At 48.0% G+C, this 20,759-nt stretch overlaps 1 protein-coding gene across 2 annotated transcripts in view; it reads right to left on the bottom strand.

The window, feature by feature from the left end:
- IMPA2 (inositol monophosphatase 2) overlaps window positions 1-20,759 on the bottom strand; it is a 52,207-nt gene that overhangs the window by 21,669 nt on the left and 9,779 nt on the right. The window contains exons 1-5 of one of the 2 annotated variants that reach the window (XM_070629620.1): window positions 18,112-18,219; window positions 14,475-14,608; window positions 5,490-5,594; window positions 3,109-3,154; window positions 947-1,055 (exon numbers count right to left, since the gene is read on the bottom strand). In XM_070629620.1, coding sequence (XP_070485721.1) covers window positions 947-1,055; window positions 3,109-3,154; window positions 5,490-5,594; window positions 14,475-14,608; window positions 18,112-18,150 — 433 coding nt within the window. In that variant the 5' untranslated portion in view covers window positions 18,151-18,219. Of the gene's footprint in view, window positions 1-946; window positions 1,056-3,108; window positions 3,155-5,489; window positions 5,595-14,474; window positions 14,609-18,111; window positions 18,220-20,759 lie in introns of those variants that run through there. The other variant, XM_070629619.1, reaches the window with a different exon arrangement.

Below are 20,759 nucleotides of genomic sequence, written 5' to 3' on the forward strand. Positions count from 1 at the left end.
GAAACAGGTGTAGAGGGGAGGTAGTAAGGAAGGCACAGGAAGCTCAGAGGGGAAGTGTTGACACCCACAGACTGAAGCCATGATCGGGGAGGACACCTCCTATCATCCCACTTCAGGGGCTCAACGGCTAGCAGGAACTGTGCTTCCTGACCTTTTCAGACTCAAACATGAACATTAGGGAGCTTTTGAAGTCTTCTCCTAATCCAGCTGCTTCTTGTCTGGGCTCTTCTTTTATTTCTGTCTTGTATTTTTCTGTCCCCTACAGCACCCGTCAACAATGAGATAAAATATCACTACTCTAGTCAGTGTGAGAGAAAGGCCAGAGTCAGTGAAAAACCGGAACTGGCATATTGTTAACCGTACACAGTTGTACGCGGTGTAAGCACAACAGTAGCTCCTCTATAAGAGCTGCTGGATGTCCTTGAGGTTCTGCTTCAGGAATAATGACAGTGGAACATCTGTGGTCCGTGAAAACATCGCTTATTTAGACGACTGTTTCCTGTGGCTATTTGTCTTCCCACGGAAACTGAAGCCAACTGAGTTCGTCCACATCCAGGGAGCCACAGCCTGCACCTGGTGACTGACGTTAACCTACACGCTCTGAGGGCCAGAGTAGGCCCCTGCCTCTGCCCTAGGCCTTGGCCTCAGTCCTGCTAGAGACCAAATCCTAACCGGTGAATGGATTTCGTTTAGCATTAAAGATGAAAGATGTGAGTGCAAAACAGAATGAGACTATTTAAAGCTCCTGGCCACATTTACAAAAACATTAAGATACAGAACTGGCTCAACCTTCAGGTCATCAGGGACACAATGTCCCTAAAGAGATTGAACCCTCAGCAGGAGATTTCCACCACCGTCTCAGGGAATGATCACTTTTGGCATTTTCCATTCACATGTTTCAATTTGAAACGAACTTTCAATTTGAGACGAGCCACGTGAAGCCCACCTGTCTCCCTGGAGACCTGGAGTCGCTGGCCATTGCAGAAGGCCCCCTGGCCCCTCCGGCCCGTGTACAGCCGCTCCTCCGTGCAGTGGTAAATCACGCCAAATTCAAGCTGTGGATGCAGGGCAGGACGGAAAACAAATGCAGGTCACTTACTTGACCCAGAAAATGACACAAAATTCAGAGGGGAAGGTGTCCTAGGTGTGACAATTACTGCAGTGATGACGTGCTAGAAATGACCTTTCAAAAGGGAATTGGAAAAAACCAGCATCTAGATTCATAACTAGACCTGCACATAAAAGCAAACTTTCTTTTGAAATCATTATATTTAAAAATATATTAAAACTACATTAAAAATTAACATCATAATCAAACATTAACAACTAAAAGTTATTGAAAAAGCTTAATTCTTTAGAAAGACCTCTTTTTTTTCTTTTTCTGGGGAGGGGGGAGCGCTCCTTGTGACTCTAATCAAACCCCACAAGAAACTCTCAAAACTGCTGATGTGTGAAGAATTGAGAATGCATCTGTAAAGCCAACGGAATCACAGAACCCAAAGACAGCCCCTGGAAGAGAGAAGCGGTCAGCAAAGAGGGCTCCTCCCTAAGCAGGCGGCGCGCTCAGCAGCCACACTGCACACAGCAGGTGACACGGGCCCCCGCAACAGCCTCCCAATAAGGGATGGGAGAAACAAGAGGGGAGTGTGGAGAAAACGCTGCCTCACACCCACAGGTTTCTGCTGCCCTTCCTCTACCGACTGCTCACGCTCAGGGTTAACAATGGCTAGTGTGCTCGGTCTGGGGCTTAGCCAAGTGTTCGGCTCTCTGGACAAGGAAGAGAGATCCAGGCCAAATGCCTTAGAAACGTCTCGGCCAGGCTAGGGGAGCACAGCCACGGTGGAACGGACTCCCCGACCTTCAGGATGGGGTTTATTTCTGGGGAGGCTCGCTCGGTCAGCCCTACACTTTCCAGCAACACTTATCTGTTCTCCCCACCCGCTTCCCACTGCCCTGGCTCTCAAAGGGTTCCCAGATCTGGGTCAGGCCTAGAATCCCGCTGGCCTGAGACCCTATGGTGCGGGTCCTGTGCCCCCAGGGCGAGCGGGTGGCCTGGAGGCCTTTGCTGGCAGGAAGGTGGCAAAGGGTGAGATGGAGAGGAAGGGTGGGATGCTCCCCTTGACGAGGGGCCCGCCACTGCAAGCTTGGGCCACCATGCGCAGTCACACACACCAGACCCATTGTAGGTTACGGGCCTCACCACTGCAACCTTCCCGGCCGCAGCATTTTTGTGTCGCACGTCCCTACTACCACCACTGACATGGGGTCATGAGCATCACCCTCTGAGCTTACTGCTCAACCTCCTACTCAGTCTCAATGACAACATTTAACAGAGAAACAAGTGAGTAATTAACTCCTGAGCCAAATTTCAACATTAAAATTCAACTTATCTTCTACTTAAGTACTTTTACACAAGTATAAACGTCTCTGTGTCCATGCTAGGGAACCTATGCTAAGACTGAGGATTACGATGAGAAAACAGTGTTCTAAAGGAGGACTGCTTTGCAAAAACACTGAGCCCCCAGTCCTACTTAAATAAAACTGTAGTAACTACAAAGAAGTTAAGGCTTTTCCTAAGTGTTACTGCCTTTTATGCAGGTCTCATGATATTGCTTAGTTCTGAGGATCTTTGGGAACCCTGAAATAGCCACGTTCTCATACTAATAGCTAGAGGAGATAAAGAAGAATTAATAGAAGATTGGGATTAAAAGTGTCCTCCAAAAATAGGAGTTCCTTTTGAGTGTGACTGGATCACACGCCCCAGGGGTCAGATGGAGACTAACTTGGACCATTTGCTCAAACTTCCCCTTCCACAGCAGCAACACAAAAAGACCACAGTGGAAACAAGGGCCAGCCACCGTGGGGGGAGGGCCGGCCACAGGGGCCCAAACCTCCACACCCCTAAACCGGTTTGCGTTTGTTTACCTTCTCAGATTTGAAAAACACACACTTAGATTTACTAGTCATGTTTAAGGCATATGACAAAGAGAGAAAAGCAGGAATGTAGAGGTTGAAACCAAACAGGAAGATGACTAAACAAAACCTGGAGCCCTGGGGACCCGAAGGGGTTTGGAGACCACTGACCCTGGGGCCCCACCTACTACGCACCTCTTGGTTCACAGCAAATCCAATGCTTACTGCCACAGTTGGAAATCTGCAAAGGAAAACAGAATGGTTTGCATTCTAAAACATAACTGCTCTTTACCAACACGGAAACTCTTAGGAGCCTCTATGTGGCTGTGGAGCATCGTCATTCAAGGCAAAGAAGGGCCTTTCTACAGTGTGAGCGTGTTTGCTTTTTTTAAAAACTACTTCCCACAATTTGATTAACGGCTTCCAAGACAAACAGGCTTAGCTGGCCATGTTGTAAGACAGCTGCCCTTGAAAGAAGGCAACATTCTGAAAACCACGTGAGACCGATGTAATTCAACAATGACTGCTGAGTACCCAACTGAGAGAGATTTTAATAAGCAGCTTTTGATTCTCAGAGACCTCCAAAAAGGGCAGACCCATGTCCCAGGTTGGGTGACAGGGGCCCCCAGAGGTGCCATTGCAGGCCCCAGGCCACAGCCTCCCTCTAGAGGCCAGGTCTGGGCAACAACATCTCTCCTCGCCATCTCCTGTGTGAGGTCCCAAGCATCCAAGAGCAGGTGCGGGCCATGCTGGCTGAAGGCCAGCTGTGATGTCGCAGTTTGCTTGTGGTTTTATTTTACGATTTTGTGGTTGCTGCTCATCTTCAAAATAATCTCTTTTATGTGAGGATCATCAGAGCTTAACAACAAGCAGGAACAAGGAAAGACTGGGTACTGCTAACTTACAGGGGAACTATGAAACGGATCATACATGGATCTGAGCCCTGACGGAGGCAGCAGCAGCATGTACCGCCGCCACTGCTGGTTGGCTCACTACCAAGTACACCATGCGCCAGGCACAGCTTTAGTCCCAACTCTCAGAAGAGCTCTGTCCCACCTGCTTTAGTCCTGTCTGCCGGATACAAGAATGGACAGGTCCTACCTGAGCTGCAGTGGCCAAAGCTTCTGGATGTCTTTAGGCCACGAGAACTGCCACTGCTTTGGCCCTTGGTGGTGTTCTGGAACTGTAAGGGTCAGCACCACAGTTTGTTTTCCAAATGACGCCCTTCTCCAAGTTGTCTCTCTGGCCCCACATTCCCCTTGGCCCTGGGGCCACTGGAGCCCACCAAAGACCCTCGGTGGACGTGTGGCCTTCACCACTTGCCGAGGCTCAGCAGCCCTGTCCTCACAAGCACACTGGAATGAAGAGCAAGACAGAGTAACAGGCGCTTCACTCAGCAAAACACACCTCAGAGGGAGACCTGTGATACCGCATGACTCTCCAGAGGGGTGTCACACTTGAGGTAAAATTACAGTCTGGAGATCGTGCTGCTGTCACCAGATGGCACTATTTCTTTGCCTCAAGAGGGCCACCTGCGTGGGCACGACTGACTGAATTCTCAAGACACCCTTTAAGAAAAGGGTGGTGATTAACAAGATACATTGGAATTACTTTACATACTTACAAATAAACATAACACCTGAGACAAAACAGAGGACAGCACCAAGAGCGATCCCCAGCATCGGGCTGTGCTCACACTTTCTCACTCGAAGTGAGGAACCAGACTGATTCGTAGTCATCTACAGCAGGGGCTTTCAGTGTGGTCCAGTAGTGCTGGCATCACCTGTGAGCTTGTGAAGAATGCAGATCCACGGGCCGCCTCAACCTACTGAATGGGGGACCTGGGGCTGGGCCAGGAACCTGTGCCAACCAGCTTTCCAGGGGGCTCTAAACATGTTCAAGTCAGAAAACCACCTTCTGTGGAAACCACATCACCTTCTGTGCCCTTGCATCCCCAGATTAGCCAGTTCAGCTCTGATGCCCGCCCCACTACTCAGAGCTTCTGGGGCCAGGGCCACGTCCCTGTCACCTCCCTGAGCTCTGCGGCTCACTTCCCCTCCCCACAAGGTCCCTGCTGACCTTCCTAAAATCTACTGCTTTTTAGCTGTCATTTGCCTAGTCACATTAGGCCCAGTCAGCTGCTAATGGGTTCCTCATCCCGTCTCATGGTGACATGTGGTTAGTTCCCATCTCCAAAGGCAGCTCCAGAACGTCACGTGTTGCTGTCTATACCTTGTGCTCCTGCAGCTGCTGGACCACACATGCTTGTTTTAACCCTGCTTGTTTCTCCGGGGCCTCCTTAAGGGGTCCTTCTTAATTCAACCACACATTTTAAAGATAACAAACACAATGGTTTTTAAACAAGTAAAGATTTCCCGCAAGCTCTGAGAGTATCTCACAAATGGAAGACCTTATTTTAAAAATATCAAGATTTGATCACCTTTTTGATGAGACTATAAACCTACCAGAGATTTTCTTATATACTTCTGCCTTAAGAAATGCTGCTTTGGAAAAGACAGTCTTAGAGAAGACGGCAGTTAAAGGTCTAGAATGAGGTGACCCATGCTCATGCTCACCTGTGCACAAAGTTGCAGGTGCCGTCAATGGGGTCGACGATCCAGGTGGGGCTGGGGGTGAGCACGCACTTGGCCCCAGCAGCTGCAGCCTCTTCTGCAATGAACCTGTGATGGGCAGGAACACAGCCTGAGAAAACGCAGCAAGAACTCAAGACAAAGCACTTCAAACTGCTGCCGGCCGCATCAAAGACAAAGCAGCCACAGTAAAGAGATTTCATGATGGCTTCTGCAGAGCAAATTGATGGAGAGTCTGTAAGACCATCTGATTTTTGATCTGTCTGTAGTCTACTTACTCAGCAGGATTCAGAAAACACAAATGACACCTCAATTTAGGATCTCTGGAAAAGCAGCAGGGAGAAACACAAGAATGAAGAACACTGGGAAACACATCGGATGAAGCAAAGCTAAATTCTGCTTTAACTTTAGTCTGGAGGAGGGAAGGCCGAGGACAGACAAGAGAGAGAAGAGCATCAGGAATGCTGGCCAGGGAGCAGGGCCCAGGACTCTGGTTTAGCATTCCTACTAGTAGTGCTGTGGCCTGGGGCAGAGTGCTTCACCCACCAGAAGCAAGGCGTTAAATGTCACCTACAGCTGACCTTTCCCAGGTCTGTACCCAGCTGGCCTCACCTGAACTGCAGACAAGGAGACAACTGCATCCACGTGTACTGACCCCCACCATTCGGGCTCAACAGGAGCTGACATTTCCCTGCAGAGGCCCTCTCCACCCTGGTCTCTGGCCTAGGACCCCCCCGGGGAGGGCACACCTCCTGGGCACCCCTGTCCTCTGGGGAACCCAACAGAGAGGAGAAATGGAAGGAGAGTGAAGTTACAATACCTGCTGGCTCCTTCCCTTTGAGCGCCCCCTACTCACCAGGGCAAGCCTCTACTCCTCCCTTCTCCTTCAGGCTCTGATGCCCGCCCACCCCCCAATCCTGCAGGAGCACGGCCAACCTGCTCCAACCCCCAAGCCTGGGCACCCCCTGCAGCAGTGGTAGTGGGCCCTGTTCCTGGCCTTTGTAATTAGTTCTCTGTAGACAAGCCCTCCTGGAACTATCCTCATGTGAGGGGGCCGTCTATCTCCTATCAGGGATCTGAACAAGACACCCAACATCTCAAAATCAACCTGCGCAAAAGGGAGCTCCTGGATGTCTCTCTTCACGTCCGTCTCAGCAAAAGGGACTGCCAGGTACCCCAGTGATCAGGCTGAAAGCTAGGGAAGGCATCCTTAACTCTTCCCTGTTGTCTTCCTCCCTCCCACCACCACCCACCCAGGCTCAGCACCGCTCAGTGGGGGCCATTCAGGCAGCGGTTTGTGTCCCTGCAGAGCTGGCCTCTGCTTACACCTCCTGAAGGCGAACTCAGGATAAAGAACATATTCCATCTAAAGCATACAGGACAGGGCTTGGCACACACAGTGCCCGGTGCACGTTGCTGACTGTCATGAACAGACTCCGGGTCACCAAGGGTAGGGCCTCTGCCCTGTCACCAGGACCTGTCCACGGCAGGCACTGAGCAAACATTTGTTTGATGTGTGGATACAAGGCCTTGCAGAGGGGTTTTCTACTAGGTTCTCATGCATGTCCACAACTGTACTAGAGAAAGAGGAGAACTGAAGACAAGAGATTTTTACCAAGAAGGAAGAATGAATGAAAAACAAGAAATGCCTCATGTCTTATTGATGGCATTTGGTGTGTTGTCAGTCGTGGTCATCAGGAAGCTGCCTCGCCCGTGAAGAGGTCAGAGCACAGGGCAGGCCACTCCCCCTCAGCCTCAAGGCGTCCCTGGAAACCACTTTCCCCAGAGGAACCACATGTCCCATGATTTGGCATCAATGAACTGCAGATGAGATTGACATTATAAATGAAAAGACTGAAAATGGAAACCTCTGTAACTGCTCTGCCCAATACAGTATCACTAGACACATGTGGCTGTTTAAATTTAAATAAAATTTAAAAAATTAAAAAGTCAGTTTCTTAGTCTCACTAGCCACATTTCAAGTACTCACTAGCCACATGGGCTAGTGGCTATCACAGTGGACAGTGCAGACAGAACATTTCTGTCACCACAGGAGGTTCTATGGGCCAGTGTTGTCCTAGTCTGTAACACTGAAATAACAAGTGCCTTGCATTCTGATGTCACTTTTCAGTCAACACAGTGCTGTCATATGCACTGTAATTCACCTGGTCCCCCAACAATTCTGGGACCATCATTTCCATTTCACAGATTATGAAATTCATGCTCTACATGCACAGTCATCTAGCCCCTCTATCTTATAAATTATCTGAAAAACATCAGCATATATGAGTGTACATGTGTCATTTTCAGGGTGGTGTTTCTACCTCCTCCTCCCTACCCACCGTGGTCCCTGGAGACAGCCACGCATGAGCAGGCAAAGCACTGGAGATGGAAAGCACTGAGTGGGACACTGAGAAATCCACGCCCTGAAAAATGGCAGCTGTGCGGAGAAAGCCAGAGTGAGCACAATCTGCCCCCAGAAGCTTACAATCCAGTGGGCAGACCAGATGCAGCGGACGCTGGTTCCTTGCTTTTGTCTGCTCTGCATCCCCTCCTCCTGCTGGGAAATGCCTCCCCACCATCACTTCCCTCCCTGGGCTTTTGGATCATTTGGACCACGTGATCCAGGCAGGCGAGTCTAGATGGAACAAATGGTGTGGTGAAAGACACACAGCCAGGGGAGCCAGGGCAGGCAGGGTGTGGCCAGGCGGTGAGGCCTGAACTCCTGACCAAAGCAGAAATGCAGGTGATGTGCACACAGAATCACTCCACTCAGTGATGATCGTACGTGGCATTAGCTCTGCCAGTTTTCTTAGCCAAAGCTTAAGGAATTAAATGTTTTCAATGTCATCTTCGTAGCTGCATGATTCTCCTCCCATGAAATGACTTGTGATTATGTTTTTAAAACAAAGAGTCCACACCCTGAAAGCACACATAATGTAAGGACCAAGTGCCAAAGCTTAAATGGGGCACAAGGTCGATAAAGCAGTGAAAAGACATTACCAAGGTCAAGATAGGAATGGAAATGTCTCACCTACAAAGATCAGTTCCCAGGAAACTGAGGAGGAGTGTGGAATTTTTTTCCTTTTCAAACCCGATTTTAAGTGGGAAGCTGGTACCTACTCGAGTTAGAGGGGAAATTGCTGGGGTCCCCTGGAAGGAAGAGGGAGAGCTTCTTTTGGGACTGCCATCCAACACGTGTGCCAGAGTTCAGCGCAAGGCCAGCACGTGGCCCAGCGGCGGGGGCCTCTCAGGACACGCGGGGCCACATCAGCAGGTGTGGGGGACAGTCTGCGGGCTTCAGCGGGCAGCTTGCTCTGCAGCAGCACCCATCACGCTCCCGTTGACACAGAACTTTGTTCTGCAAGGCGCTTCTAAGGGGAATACTCAAGCGGCCCACATTAAGTCCCTGGACCGCTCAGCAGTGGATTGTTCACACCTGAGAGTTCTCCTCTTTACCCAGCTGCCTGAGTGAGGGGCACTGAAGAAGCTCCATCGCCTCCCGGCTAACGTCGCGCCTGCGGGCGGCACTGTGGGAGGCCCCAGAAGCTAACAGGGCAGCGACTGCGTCTGTTCTTCAGGACCAAAAACACCTCCCTGGCATGTGGGGAGGGATATAGAGTTTTTATTCACTTAAACCTGATTTTCCTTGTGTGGGAGGCTAATATCTACAGAATGGAAGAGAACATTCTTCAGTTCTCTTCTGATGGAGTGGGGACATCAACGTGGACAAATGGAAGTGTGAAATAATAGAGACCTTAATAAAAGCACTGGAACATCTATATAAAATCCATAACAAATAAGAAAAAACAATGCATGTGACTAAATCTAGGGAGCTCAAGGGACATTTCATAAGCCTGTCTAATGTAAAGAGGAAAAGAGCATCTGGCGCAAGGTTGGAAGTATGCTAACTATTAGAATGATACATTCTGCTGCCTAATTTAACTACTTCCCTTTTTTTCCTAATAGTTGTAACAAAACCTCCTTATAATTTTGATGGCCAAGTGCATCTAGGCCTTTTTTTTCCTGATTAGTGTGTTTATCCTGTGACAAGGTCAGGCTCACCTTTCAGTCCACCAGGGAGCCAATTAACATTCCTCGGCCTCATCTTCTCAAGCCACGGCCCAGCCGCCACCAGCACTGCGGCGGCCTCTGCTGCCTGACAACACAAGCACCCAGCACAAAGCAGGGGGAAAATGATGGAGAGCAAGCGTCCAGCTGGCAGGGGCTGGGCCATCCTGTTTCCAAGTCCAGGGCACACTGGACACACTGCAGGGCACGGGGTCACCATGATGGACGAGGCCATGTCCCACCAATGGGGACCCAGACCTGGGCAGAGGAGGTGGCTGTGTATACAGAGCAGCTTAAGCAGCTGTCCTCCCGCCTTTGCCCGTGCCAACCCTGACAAAAGGGACAAGGACGGGCTGTGTATGAATACAGTTCAGTGAGGCTACTGGGTATTTTCAAAGTCACTAAACTTGGCTCTAATGCAAAATCATCACTGAAAACAGGTTGAGGTACCAACGAAGGCAGGCCTGGCTGGAGCCAGAGCTAACGTGGTCAACGCCCACACTGCCTTCAAAGACCCAAGCTGTGCCTCTCCACCTGACCCACTGCTTTGCTTTCTGTCATCACCGCCGTACATCAGCATTAGTGCTGGAACCGCAGAGATGGCCCTGCCTGGGTCCGCCATTCCCAGGTGAGGAGACAGGGCCCCTGAGAAGTGGAGGGATTTGCCATAGCTGAGGGCAAGTCTAAACCTTACTATTCTTTGATTCAGTCTACGCCTCTTTTCCAGATCAGGAACCCAGACTTTGGATTTCACAAAGGAATTAATAAAATAAATTAATAAAACCAGGGAGCCTATATCAGCTTGTTTCTTACTTTATTAAAAACAAAATAGGGGGGCGGCCCAGTAGCGCAGCGGGTAAGTTCACATGTTCCGCTTCTCGGTGGCCCGGGGTTCGCTGGTTTGGATCCCGGGTTCGGACATGGCACTGCTTGTCACACCATGCTGTGGTAGGCATCCCACATAGATGTGCACGTATGTTAGCTCAGGGCCAGGTTTCCTCAGCAAAAAAACAGGAGGACTGGCAGTAGTTAGCTCAGGGCTAATCTTCCTCAAAAAAAAAAAAAGTTACAATGTATCTTTAATATTGTTTCATGAAAGATTAAAAATGAGGAAGAGCATAAGCTCAGAATGAAAGAAAGTCTTTCCTAAAAAGGATGATGGTTAACCCTATGCTAGCTTATTGTTTAAGGGAGATATTTAAATACTCTGAATGCAGAAAAATTACAACATACTATTTTATTTTATAATCATATGCAATTTTTTCTCATTTATTAATTTGTCTATGATCTAAAATACAATTAAATGGTCCCAAATTCTGGTACTTTCTTTTAAATTTGACATAGATTTGTTGAAAAATGATTTCATCCTTTTAAATTTTCCAGACGAACTGAGCAGAGAGTAGGAGCAGTGACGTCCAGCCTTCAGCCACATCAGGGCCACAAAGGAAGCAGTGGCAAAGAGCCAGTGACTGACTGCAGGGCAACCAAGTCTTGACCCTCAGGGCCTGGCTGGCACTAGCTTGTAGACCGCAGTTTGGGAACCACTTCTCTAAATCGCTGATTCCTAGCCAGGTGTGGCATCTGCATCTCCCAGGGCTTTCAGAGATGGAGCCCTGGCATTAGGGGCTGGAGAAGCTCCCAGATGGGCCTGACACACACCCTGGGTAGGGTCCACTGCGCTGGGTGGATACACTGACTTTTGTCCTGTGACACAGAGCAATGAATATTTCTTTTTTTCTTTTTTTTATTGAGTTAACATTGGTTTATAACATCACATAAATTTCAGGTGTATACTATCATATTTCCATTTCTGTGTAGATTATATCATGTTCACCACCCAAAGACTAATTACCATCCATCACCACACACATGTCCCCGTCACCCCTTTTGTCCTCCTCCATCCACCTTCTCCCTGGTAACCACCAATCTAATCTCTGTATCTATACATTTGTTTGTTGTTGGTGGTTTTTTTATCTTCTATTTATGAGTGAGATCATATGGTATTTGACTTTCTCTGACTTATTTCACTTAGCATAATACCCTCAAGGTCCATCCAGGTTGTCACAAATGGCAAGATTTCATCTTTTTTTTTTTAATAGCTGCGTAGTAGTCCATTCTGTATCTATACCACATCTTCTTTATCCATTTTTTCCTTGATGGGCAGTTAGGTTGTTTCCAAGTCTTGGCTATTGTGAATAATGCTGTGTGAACATAGGGGTGCGTGTATCTTTACACATTCGTGTTTTCATGTTTTTCGGATAAATACCCAGCAGCAGAATAACTGGATCATATGGTATTTCTATTCTTAATTTTTTGAGAAATCTCCATACTGTTTTCCACAGTGGCTGCACCAGTTTGCATTCCCACCAGCAGTGTATGAGTGTTTCATTTCTCCACTTCCTCTCCAACACTTATTTCTTGTCTTAATTACAGCCATTCTGACGGGAGTGAGGTGCTAATAATTAGTGATGCTGAACATCTTTTCATATACCTGTTGGCCATCTGTATATCTTCTTTGGAAAAATGTCTCTTCAGATCTTTTGCCCACTTTTTAATTGGATTTTTTGTTGTTGTTGTGATGTATGAGTTCTTTATATATTTTGGATATTAACCCCTTATCTGAAATATGGTTTGCAAACATCTTCTCCCAATTTTTAGGTTGTCTTTTCATTTGGTTGATGGTTTCCTTTGCTGTACAGAAGCTTTTTAGTTTGATGTAGTCCCATTTGTTTATTTTTTCTTTTGTTTCCCTTGCCCCGTCAGATATGGTATTTGAAAATATGCTGCTAACACCTATGTCAAAGAGCCTACTGCCTATGTTTTCTTCTAGAAGTTTCACAGTTTCAGGTTTTACATTCAAGTCTTTAATCCATTTTGAGTTAATTTTTGTGTATGGTGTTAAGATAATGGTCTACTTTCATTCTTTTGCATACGGCTATCCAGTTTTCCCAACATCATTTATAGAAGGAACTTTCCTTTCTCCATTGCATGTTCTTGGCTCCCTTGTCTGAAATTAGCTGTCCATAGATGTGTGGGTTTATTTCTGGGCTCTCAATTCTGTTCCACTGATCTGTGTGTCTTTGTGTCAGTACCATGCCATTTTGGTTGCTACAGCTTTGTAGTATATTTTGAAATCAGGGAGTGTGATACCTCCAGCTTTGTTCTTTTTCTCAGGATTCCTTTGGCTATTTGGGGTCTTTTGTTCCATACAAATTTTAGGATTCTTTGTTCTATTTCTGTGAAAAGTGTCATTGGAACTTTGATAGGGATTATAGCAAAGAACATTTAAATATACCTTGTACAGAAGGAATCCACCATTCTGACGTCATAGTGGATCCAAGACATGAGCAACTGCTGTCCATACATACAAGGGGGCAGACAATTTCAGAATTTCCTTTGTCAGAGCAATCTAACTGAAAAATACAGAAGGCCTGATAATGCCATTATGCCTAGTCTTACAGTTGCCCTTAAGGCCCTTACGAGGACCCCATACGGCTGAGCCAGCCCTCACTTCTATCATAGCCACTTGGACCAATTCCAACAAAACCTCGGGCACCAAAATAGTTCCTCAGTCAGAAAAAGCTGGTGGGTTACTGTAGCCTTTTTCCTCTCAAAGAATAAAAGCAGTCTATATAATTCTTTTGATACCACCATTTAATTAGATTTTTAAAAGTTAAAATATCATAAACATTTTAGAGCTTATAAATATTATAACAGATGTCAAGGATCCTGACTTCACACTGAGTAAGGAAATAGGAAATAATAGACACTCAAACACAAAGGTTGTCAACAAAACAAACACAACTTATTGGCAGAGAGAATTCTGAAGGAGAGTTGGTGACCTTGAGATAACCTAACCAGTTAAAGCAAACAACAGGAAAAAAGGGGGTAAATTTGAGCACCGGCTTGTCCTTTCCCTTGCTTAATTATTCACAGGGAAAAAAATCTGTGGCGCCTACCCTGTGTTAGACGTATGCTGAGGGAGCCTGCCTTATGTGTTTCTGCTGCGTAAGTACAAACAAACATGGAATCTGACTCTTATAATGATCTACATCCAGAAATGCAACAACTGGTATTCCAGTTTTAGCAATTCTCCATAAGGAAAGAAAGAGACCCCTTGCATCCAAGGCAGTGGTTTTCAAACTCAGTTCTGCAGAACACTGAGGGGGAAGGAAGGGCCTGAGGAGCCCCTAGAGCTCAAGGAAAGCCTTCCTCTGGGGTCTAAGGCTCCCTTGGAATAAGGTGCAAAATGCTGTGTAAATATTTGAATTTTTCTCAGGAAAAGATTAATAGTTTGCATCAGCTTCTCCACACAGTGATCTCAAAAGGTCAAGAACTTCCACTCTAGAGCAGAGCAAGTTGGGATCCCATAAAGGCCTCCCCAGGGAGGAGAGCAACCTTCCTTGTTGCAGGCTTTGGCCTGGCGAGGGGAGAACGGGTCACTGAATACCAGCAGGGGTGCACCACCAGATGGTGGATCTGGGCCCACACAGCTGATGGCGCCATTCAGGGTCACATCCTTCTTGGAAAGTGTGCATGGGGCCACCAAGCAGACACATGCTGCCATGGAACACTAATGCTCCAAGTCCTTTCAGAAATATGCTAAGTGGCTTAGTAGAAGGGAACAGGGCACTTCCCCTGAGAATGCATTGTGAAAGTGGAAGCTTTTCAGTATTTGTAAGGTACCATATTGACAGGAGGGTTGACGAGATGACAGTAAAAAGAATGAAACTAGGGTCAGTTTACCATGCAATCAAAGTATCAGGGGACAGACCATGAGGCTTCCTGTTTTATGTCTGCCCCCAGGACCAACGGTGCAGCCTCCGGGGTTAGACCCTGGCCTTCCGCATGAACGTGGCAACCTGTCACTGGGATGTTTTCCCTGAGGAATACACCTACCTGTGCGAAGGAAACCTCTTCTGCAGCTCAGAAATAATTAAATCTTCCACAAGGTGATCCGTTTCTGTCACAAGATCTGCAGCTGATGTTTTTGTTGAAACACGTTTTTCCTCAGAAAGGGCTTTTCTGATGATCTGAAATAAAAGTGTGAGAAGCTGACAATCACCCTCCACCCCCGACAAATGAGCTCTCCCCTCCTGTGGGGCCAACTCTGAACTGGGCGTGCTTTGAGGAGGGGCGATGAGCGTGGGTCTGTGGACCTCTGACTGCTTCCATCACTGACAGGCCTTCAGGAAACACTACACCCCAGCCTTTCTGTTTGGGTTTCTAGTGAGCCGTAATTACCTAGTCTTCTTTTTACAAGACAGACAGACTCATTGTTGAAGTTATTTTGTCCGACGTGTGGAACAATTTTTCTTTGAGGGAAAAGAAACACTTAATGGTCTTGAAGAGCACAAAATTTCATACAACATAAGATGAGGTAACACACCTTTGCCCCATAGAGTCCTATGAATTTGAATTTATGAGATTTCAGTGTAAAAACTTCTCCCTAATTCACTTTATGAATCACATGAAATGGAATATGCTCTTGAGCCCAGATTATAAATGTTCAAACTGAGAACCTGGGAGAGCTAAAATGTACTTCAAGAACACAAAGTCATGCTCTCCTTGCTGCCCTGGGTCAGGGCATTACCAACGGTGCACAGGGCACACACACGTGAACCGGCTTTGGTGCCAAGCGCCCTCCCGGAGCCCGCAGGGCTGAGCTCTCAGGCGGCTTTGCAGTGTGCGGGCTGCCAGCACATCCGGGGTAAACCCACTGCAGCTAAATATAGGGGCGAGGAATGGAGGGCACCAGATCTCCAGTACCTCCCGCCCGGCCTAATCCGGTTCCAGGAACCCCTGGGAGAATCAAACAGGAAGGCGTGTGGTGTGGTTAATCAGTCACAGGACACTTCGGGAAGGATCAGTTCTATCCTGTGAAATAAAAAGCACCCCTACCCCAGAGTGGGCCTTTCTTCTTCATTTCTGTCCACTGTTAACAACTTGATGTCTCCCTTCCCATGATGACATTTCAGGACACCTAAAAACGACTTCAGACCTTTCCTCCAAAACTGGCTACCACTCCAAGATCCTGCATTTCTTTCCAAAGCACCACCAATCACTCAGCTACCTAGACTTGACACCCTTGGCCCATACTTATTCTTCAACCTTAGAGAAGCATTTTTCTGAGTGCCCTTCACGTCCAGCCTGTGCTGTGCACTAACAATGCTGAGGAGGAGGAGGGCAGGAGACACTCACCCAGAAGCCCGCAGAGAGGAGAGATGCTTACACAGAATTGTAAAGAATAAGCAGGAGGACCCCCAGACATGGAGCAGGCACCCTTTTCATGTTTCTCACATAGTGCCCCATCCTAGTGCTGGCCCAAACAATACTGAGCCTAGACAGGTTTGTTTCTTTCAACTTGGTTGCAAAGATAACAGATACATATTCCAGAAAATTTAGAGTGTAAAGTATTTTGTAAATAATATAAAAGCATGCTCCATTAACTAAAGACAGTCTCCTTCATATTTCTGCGCAGCCTCCAGACTATCTTCCACCCAGGGCCTTCCTGTCCCTTCTTTTTCCCACATCCTGCTCATCACTGTCAGGTTAATCTCCTTCAAACACCAATTTACACAGCAAGCTCCCACCAAATGAATCTCCACAGGTTCCCCATTTATAAATTTCAGACTCCTCAAATCTAGTTCATGAGGCACCGCCCTGCCCTCTAGGAACCCCAAAACTGTGAGCTAGTCCAGACCTCCTGTCCGGAGGGCATTTGCAATGAGCTCGTATCTTGCATGGCAATTCGGTGGTGGGTGTGGGGGGATGGAGTGTATGTGGCCTGTATGGATGGTTTATATGTGTGTGCTGTGTGTAATATGTGGTAGGGTGTGTGTGGGGTTTATGTTGTGCGTGTGGGGTGTGTGCGTGGTATGTGTGTATGGTTTATATGTGTTTGTGGGTATATGTATGGGCAGGGTATGTAGGCACATAGTTAGAGAGGAGGAGAGAGAGACACCCTAACAAGAGGGCATGCCACCAGAGCTTCTCAAACTTTCATGTGCCTGAGTCACCTGGGGACTTGTCGAAGTGAAGACTGTGGTTGAGTAGGTGTGGGTTTTGGGGTCTTTGCACATTTCTGACAAGTTCTGTCGTGCCCCCAATGCTGGGGGCACACTCGAGGGAGGTGGGGGCTGAGCAGGTTCTCCAACACCAGAGTGAGGAAGGGTCTTCAGGAGGCTGGGGTGTTCTGGCTTGGCACCGCATGTGAGTCCTGGGGCCTCCTCCCTGAGAGGACACAGGGTGCATTTCACCCTGGCTCCTATCCTCACGTGTGGTAAGCATTCACCTAACTAAAGGGCTTGATTCCAACCGTCTAGCTTGTAGTCTCACACAGAAGCTGGACTGATGATTCTCAAACATAGATCAGCCGGTCTCACTTTAATGCTTAGAACTACCCAATGGCTCTCCATGGCTCTTAGAACACAGCCCCACATCCCACATGACCAGGCCCTCGCCATCACCAATCCCACCTCCCACAGGCCACCCCCATGCTCACTCTCCTTCCACCACTCTGGTTTTCTGGCTGATGCTAACCAAATGTGTTTCTGCCCCAGGGACTTTATGGTTTCTTCTGTCTAGAAACTTCTCACCATCTGAAATCATCTTTGTTTTGTTGTTGATGGTATGCCTCTCCCCACTGGCACACAAGCTCTAGGAGAGCAGAGTTCACTCTCTTTTGTTCCCTGCCACACTCCTAGCATCTACTCTGTACCTGGCAGAGTAGGTGCACAAAATTCTTTGAATCATGAATCAAATACACTTCAGACTGCCTGAACAGATTCTGTAACATTTTCTCCAACCAGACCACTAGTGTTTGTCTGAATACTGACCACTTTGGTCTTTTTGTTTTGCTTCATTGTTTTTTGCCCTGTTAAATAGTTCTGATATGCTTCAAGTCTGTCATGCTTGAGCCTCTATCCACTGGTCTACCTCCTGGAGCCAGCCTGAATCCGCCTCATGGCATACAAATCCATTCTCCACATCACAGACAGATGAGCTTGCTAAAACCCTGATCTTAATCATGCATCTCCCCAGCATAAAGTACTTCATGGCTCCCTACTACTCCGAGAATAAAGTCAAAACCCATGAAGGTGGCATACCTTGTAGCAGAGATAATTTGACCCCAAATTTCCAGTCTCCTCTTTTTCCTTTAGGAACAGAAGCCCCAAGTTTAGCAAGGCACAGAGCCACCTCACCAGTCTACACCTCTCTGTCTCTAGTGCAGGTAGGTGTGGCCTTGTGACCAAGTTCTATCCAAAAGGATGTAAATGTAAGTGATATATGCAACTTCTGAGTAAGGTCCTTAAAAGGCCACTGTTTGCACTCCACTTCCTCTTTTCCTTTTCCCCTGTGCCACCAGCTGTGACACGGGTGTGTTAGTGAGAGGTCAGCTTTGCTCATGTGGGAAGAGACCACCACTTTAGAGGAAGAAGCGAGAAGGCACCTGGGTCTCTGAGTGACTTGGGGAAGCAGAGCCTACTCCCCAGACTTCTAACTGGACTTCTACAGGAAAGAGAAAGAAACCTACCTTGCTTCTGTCACCGGTCTCCGAAGGAAGCCAACCCATGACCCTAACAAATGAAGGCCTACCCTAAACTTTCATTCTCCTCTCCCTTCCCCGCTCCATGACTGTCATGCTCCAGCTAAACTGAATCATTCCCCCCAGAGTCTCCTTCCAACGGAAGTGCCAGCCTTCCTCTGGCCCATTTGTTCTCTTCCTTAGTGACTCAGTTCACGTGTCACCTCCTCTATGAGGAGTCTCTCACTTCTGCGGGCAGAGAGGGGCATTCACCCTTTAAGTGTGCTCCTAGGGCACTTATGCAAACCATACAACTGCCCCTTGGGATTCCACGTCAGTCCACTCCTGGTTAAGGCCCCTCCTCCGTCCTGTTTCTGTATCCCACAGGCAGATTTTGCAGCCTGTACAGAGGCTGTACACAGTACACAGTGGTCTCAGCGAACATCTGCTGAATGAATGAAAGATTTCTTGGCTGCAGCACACTGAGCTCATAGGTAACTAAAATCTGGAAGACTGTTTAACAAGTGCTCTTGCGAAGCCCTATCTAACCTCACTGGTGTTTACGCACTTGGTCTTCCACATCCAAAACACACACAACTCCAGCCTGCTGAGGAGATGCCTGCTCAGGCACCCGTGCGCGCAGTCTGGGGAATGTCTGATGTCGTCTGGGCACTTTCCAGAGGAACCAGCCCCTAGCTACAAATTATACAGAGGAGGGGGAGCTTCATGGATGAAGAAGGAGGATGTTGTATCTCGTTGTTTTTTTTTTCATTTTTCTTTTTTGCATTTATTATTGCTGTGCTATGATTGTTTCATTGTGGGCATGCGTCACCAGGAAAGGCAGGGGCTTCAATGTGCCTGCGTCCTTTAGCGGCAGGGCAGGTTGCCAGCCCCTCTCGCCTGCTGCTGCTCTTTTGGGCCCCCTACTCCCCGTGCACTCAGCTGGCCACCTGAGGAAACTGAGGGTTGTTCTTGACTCCTCCTCCTCCGGTTACACACCCACTTACGTTGCATTTCTGAGTGATTTTCCCAAACCACACTGCCCTCCTCACATTGCCTCCCATCACTTGCCTGCCATGCTGGACCAGCCTCCAAGTCTCCCTGGTTGTTCCTCTGAAGGGCCGTCCACTAGGAGCAGGGCGGCCTCTCGGGAAAGCAGATCTATCTCCTGGCACCCCCTGTGGCTTGCTGGCCTCGCCAGGAGGATGGCAGGCCCATGTCCTGTGTGTGAGGTCCTCTGCGACCAGCCTGGGCGGGACTCGGTCCCCTCCGTGCCCTCGCCCTGTCTCCTTTGCCATGCTCGATCACTCTTGGGTGTTCTCCTTCCTATATAGCTTTGGACTCCTTGTTCCTTCTGCTTGCAATGGTCATCCCTGGGTACCGCCAGCCCATTTGTCCCTGAGGACTCCACTCAAGCCCATCTCCTCCAGGAAGCTGTCTGTGTGGCCCCCCGCCTTCCCCCCACCCAGGATGAAGCCCTTTCTCCTGGGTCCATGCTTCCCGAAGCACCGAATGCACATCTCAGTTATGCACACACTGCCGTCCTTTTTCACTGTCAGGCCCTGTCCTGTCTCTTCTGCTAGACTGTAAGCTTTTCGAAAGCAGAGTTCTGCCTTTCATGTGATAGCTCCAGGCCCCACCCTGCCCTTCAGGCCCCAGGCCGATCATGGCAGTCTGCACGTAATGGGACTTTATAAACTGACTGGTGGACTCCCATATGTGGGAGAGCTAGACAAATTAGCTTCCGTTCAGTCACCAATGATTAGCAACTCTAGTTCTTCACGAAGGAAATGCACGTGAACATCTCCCCTGCCTAGAATGTAATTCTTACTTCACCGATTTCATAACATCAGTAGGGAGTACAGAAGATAAGCCTGCAGTTTAGAATCAGACAGATCTGAGTTCAGACCCCACTGGGGAGACCTCGGGGAATCAGGAGACCTCTCAGAACCTCAGTTTCCTCATCTCTTTTAACGGTAGTATCTAAGACAGCGGGTAGTTGTAAGAATTAAATGAGGAACTGTACCTAACGGTCGTGGGACACGAAATGACATACATATGCACAGACTTCACCACTCTACATAGTTATCTGTGAGAACACAGATCTGACAAAACTTAACGACTTACAACAAAAACCAAAACCTCCATATACACAATGTACAAATCTCAGACGGGATGCTGAAATACTAGCAAAGAAAAGTTTAATTCATAAACTTTCCTACACTGAGGAAAGGCAGTGATAGAGTATTGTATTTTTAAAGTAAGTCAGTATTAGACTCAAACGGCCCTGCCCTTTAGCCGTGGTCGCATCCATGGGGGTGGCATGGGGGGGCTGCCAGCTCAGTTACCCGCTAACGCCCTTTACCACGGCTGTTTTCTCTCAGTCAAGGCGAGTTTAAACCTTCGCGTTCTGCTAGTAATAGGTTAGGGTATGCTGTTTTTTAATTAGTGTTTTTCAGCTACTAACTAAGCACGCACTCCACAGACCTCCCGGCCCAGGTCTCTCCCTCCACATAACATTCTGTTAACGTTTAACACGCAAAATATGGGCCTTCAGCCCCTGATGCCTGAAGTCCAAGTCTGAGAAAAGACACCATCAACGCCAGCATCAGAGGCATCATTCAGAGACATGTCCAAACACCTCTCTCTTGTCTGTA

This window comes from Equus przewalskii, chromosome 7 (assembly GCF_037783145.1).
Source record: "Equus przewalskii isolate Varuska chromosome 7, EquPr2, whole genome shotgun sequence".
Classification (NCBI taxonomy): domain Eukaryota; kingdom Metazoa; phylum Chordata; class Mammalia; order Perissodactyla; family Equidae; genus Equus; species Equus przewalskii.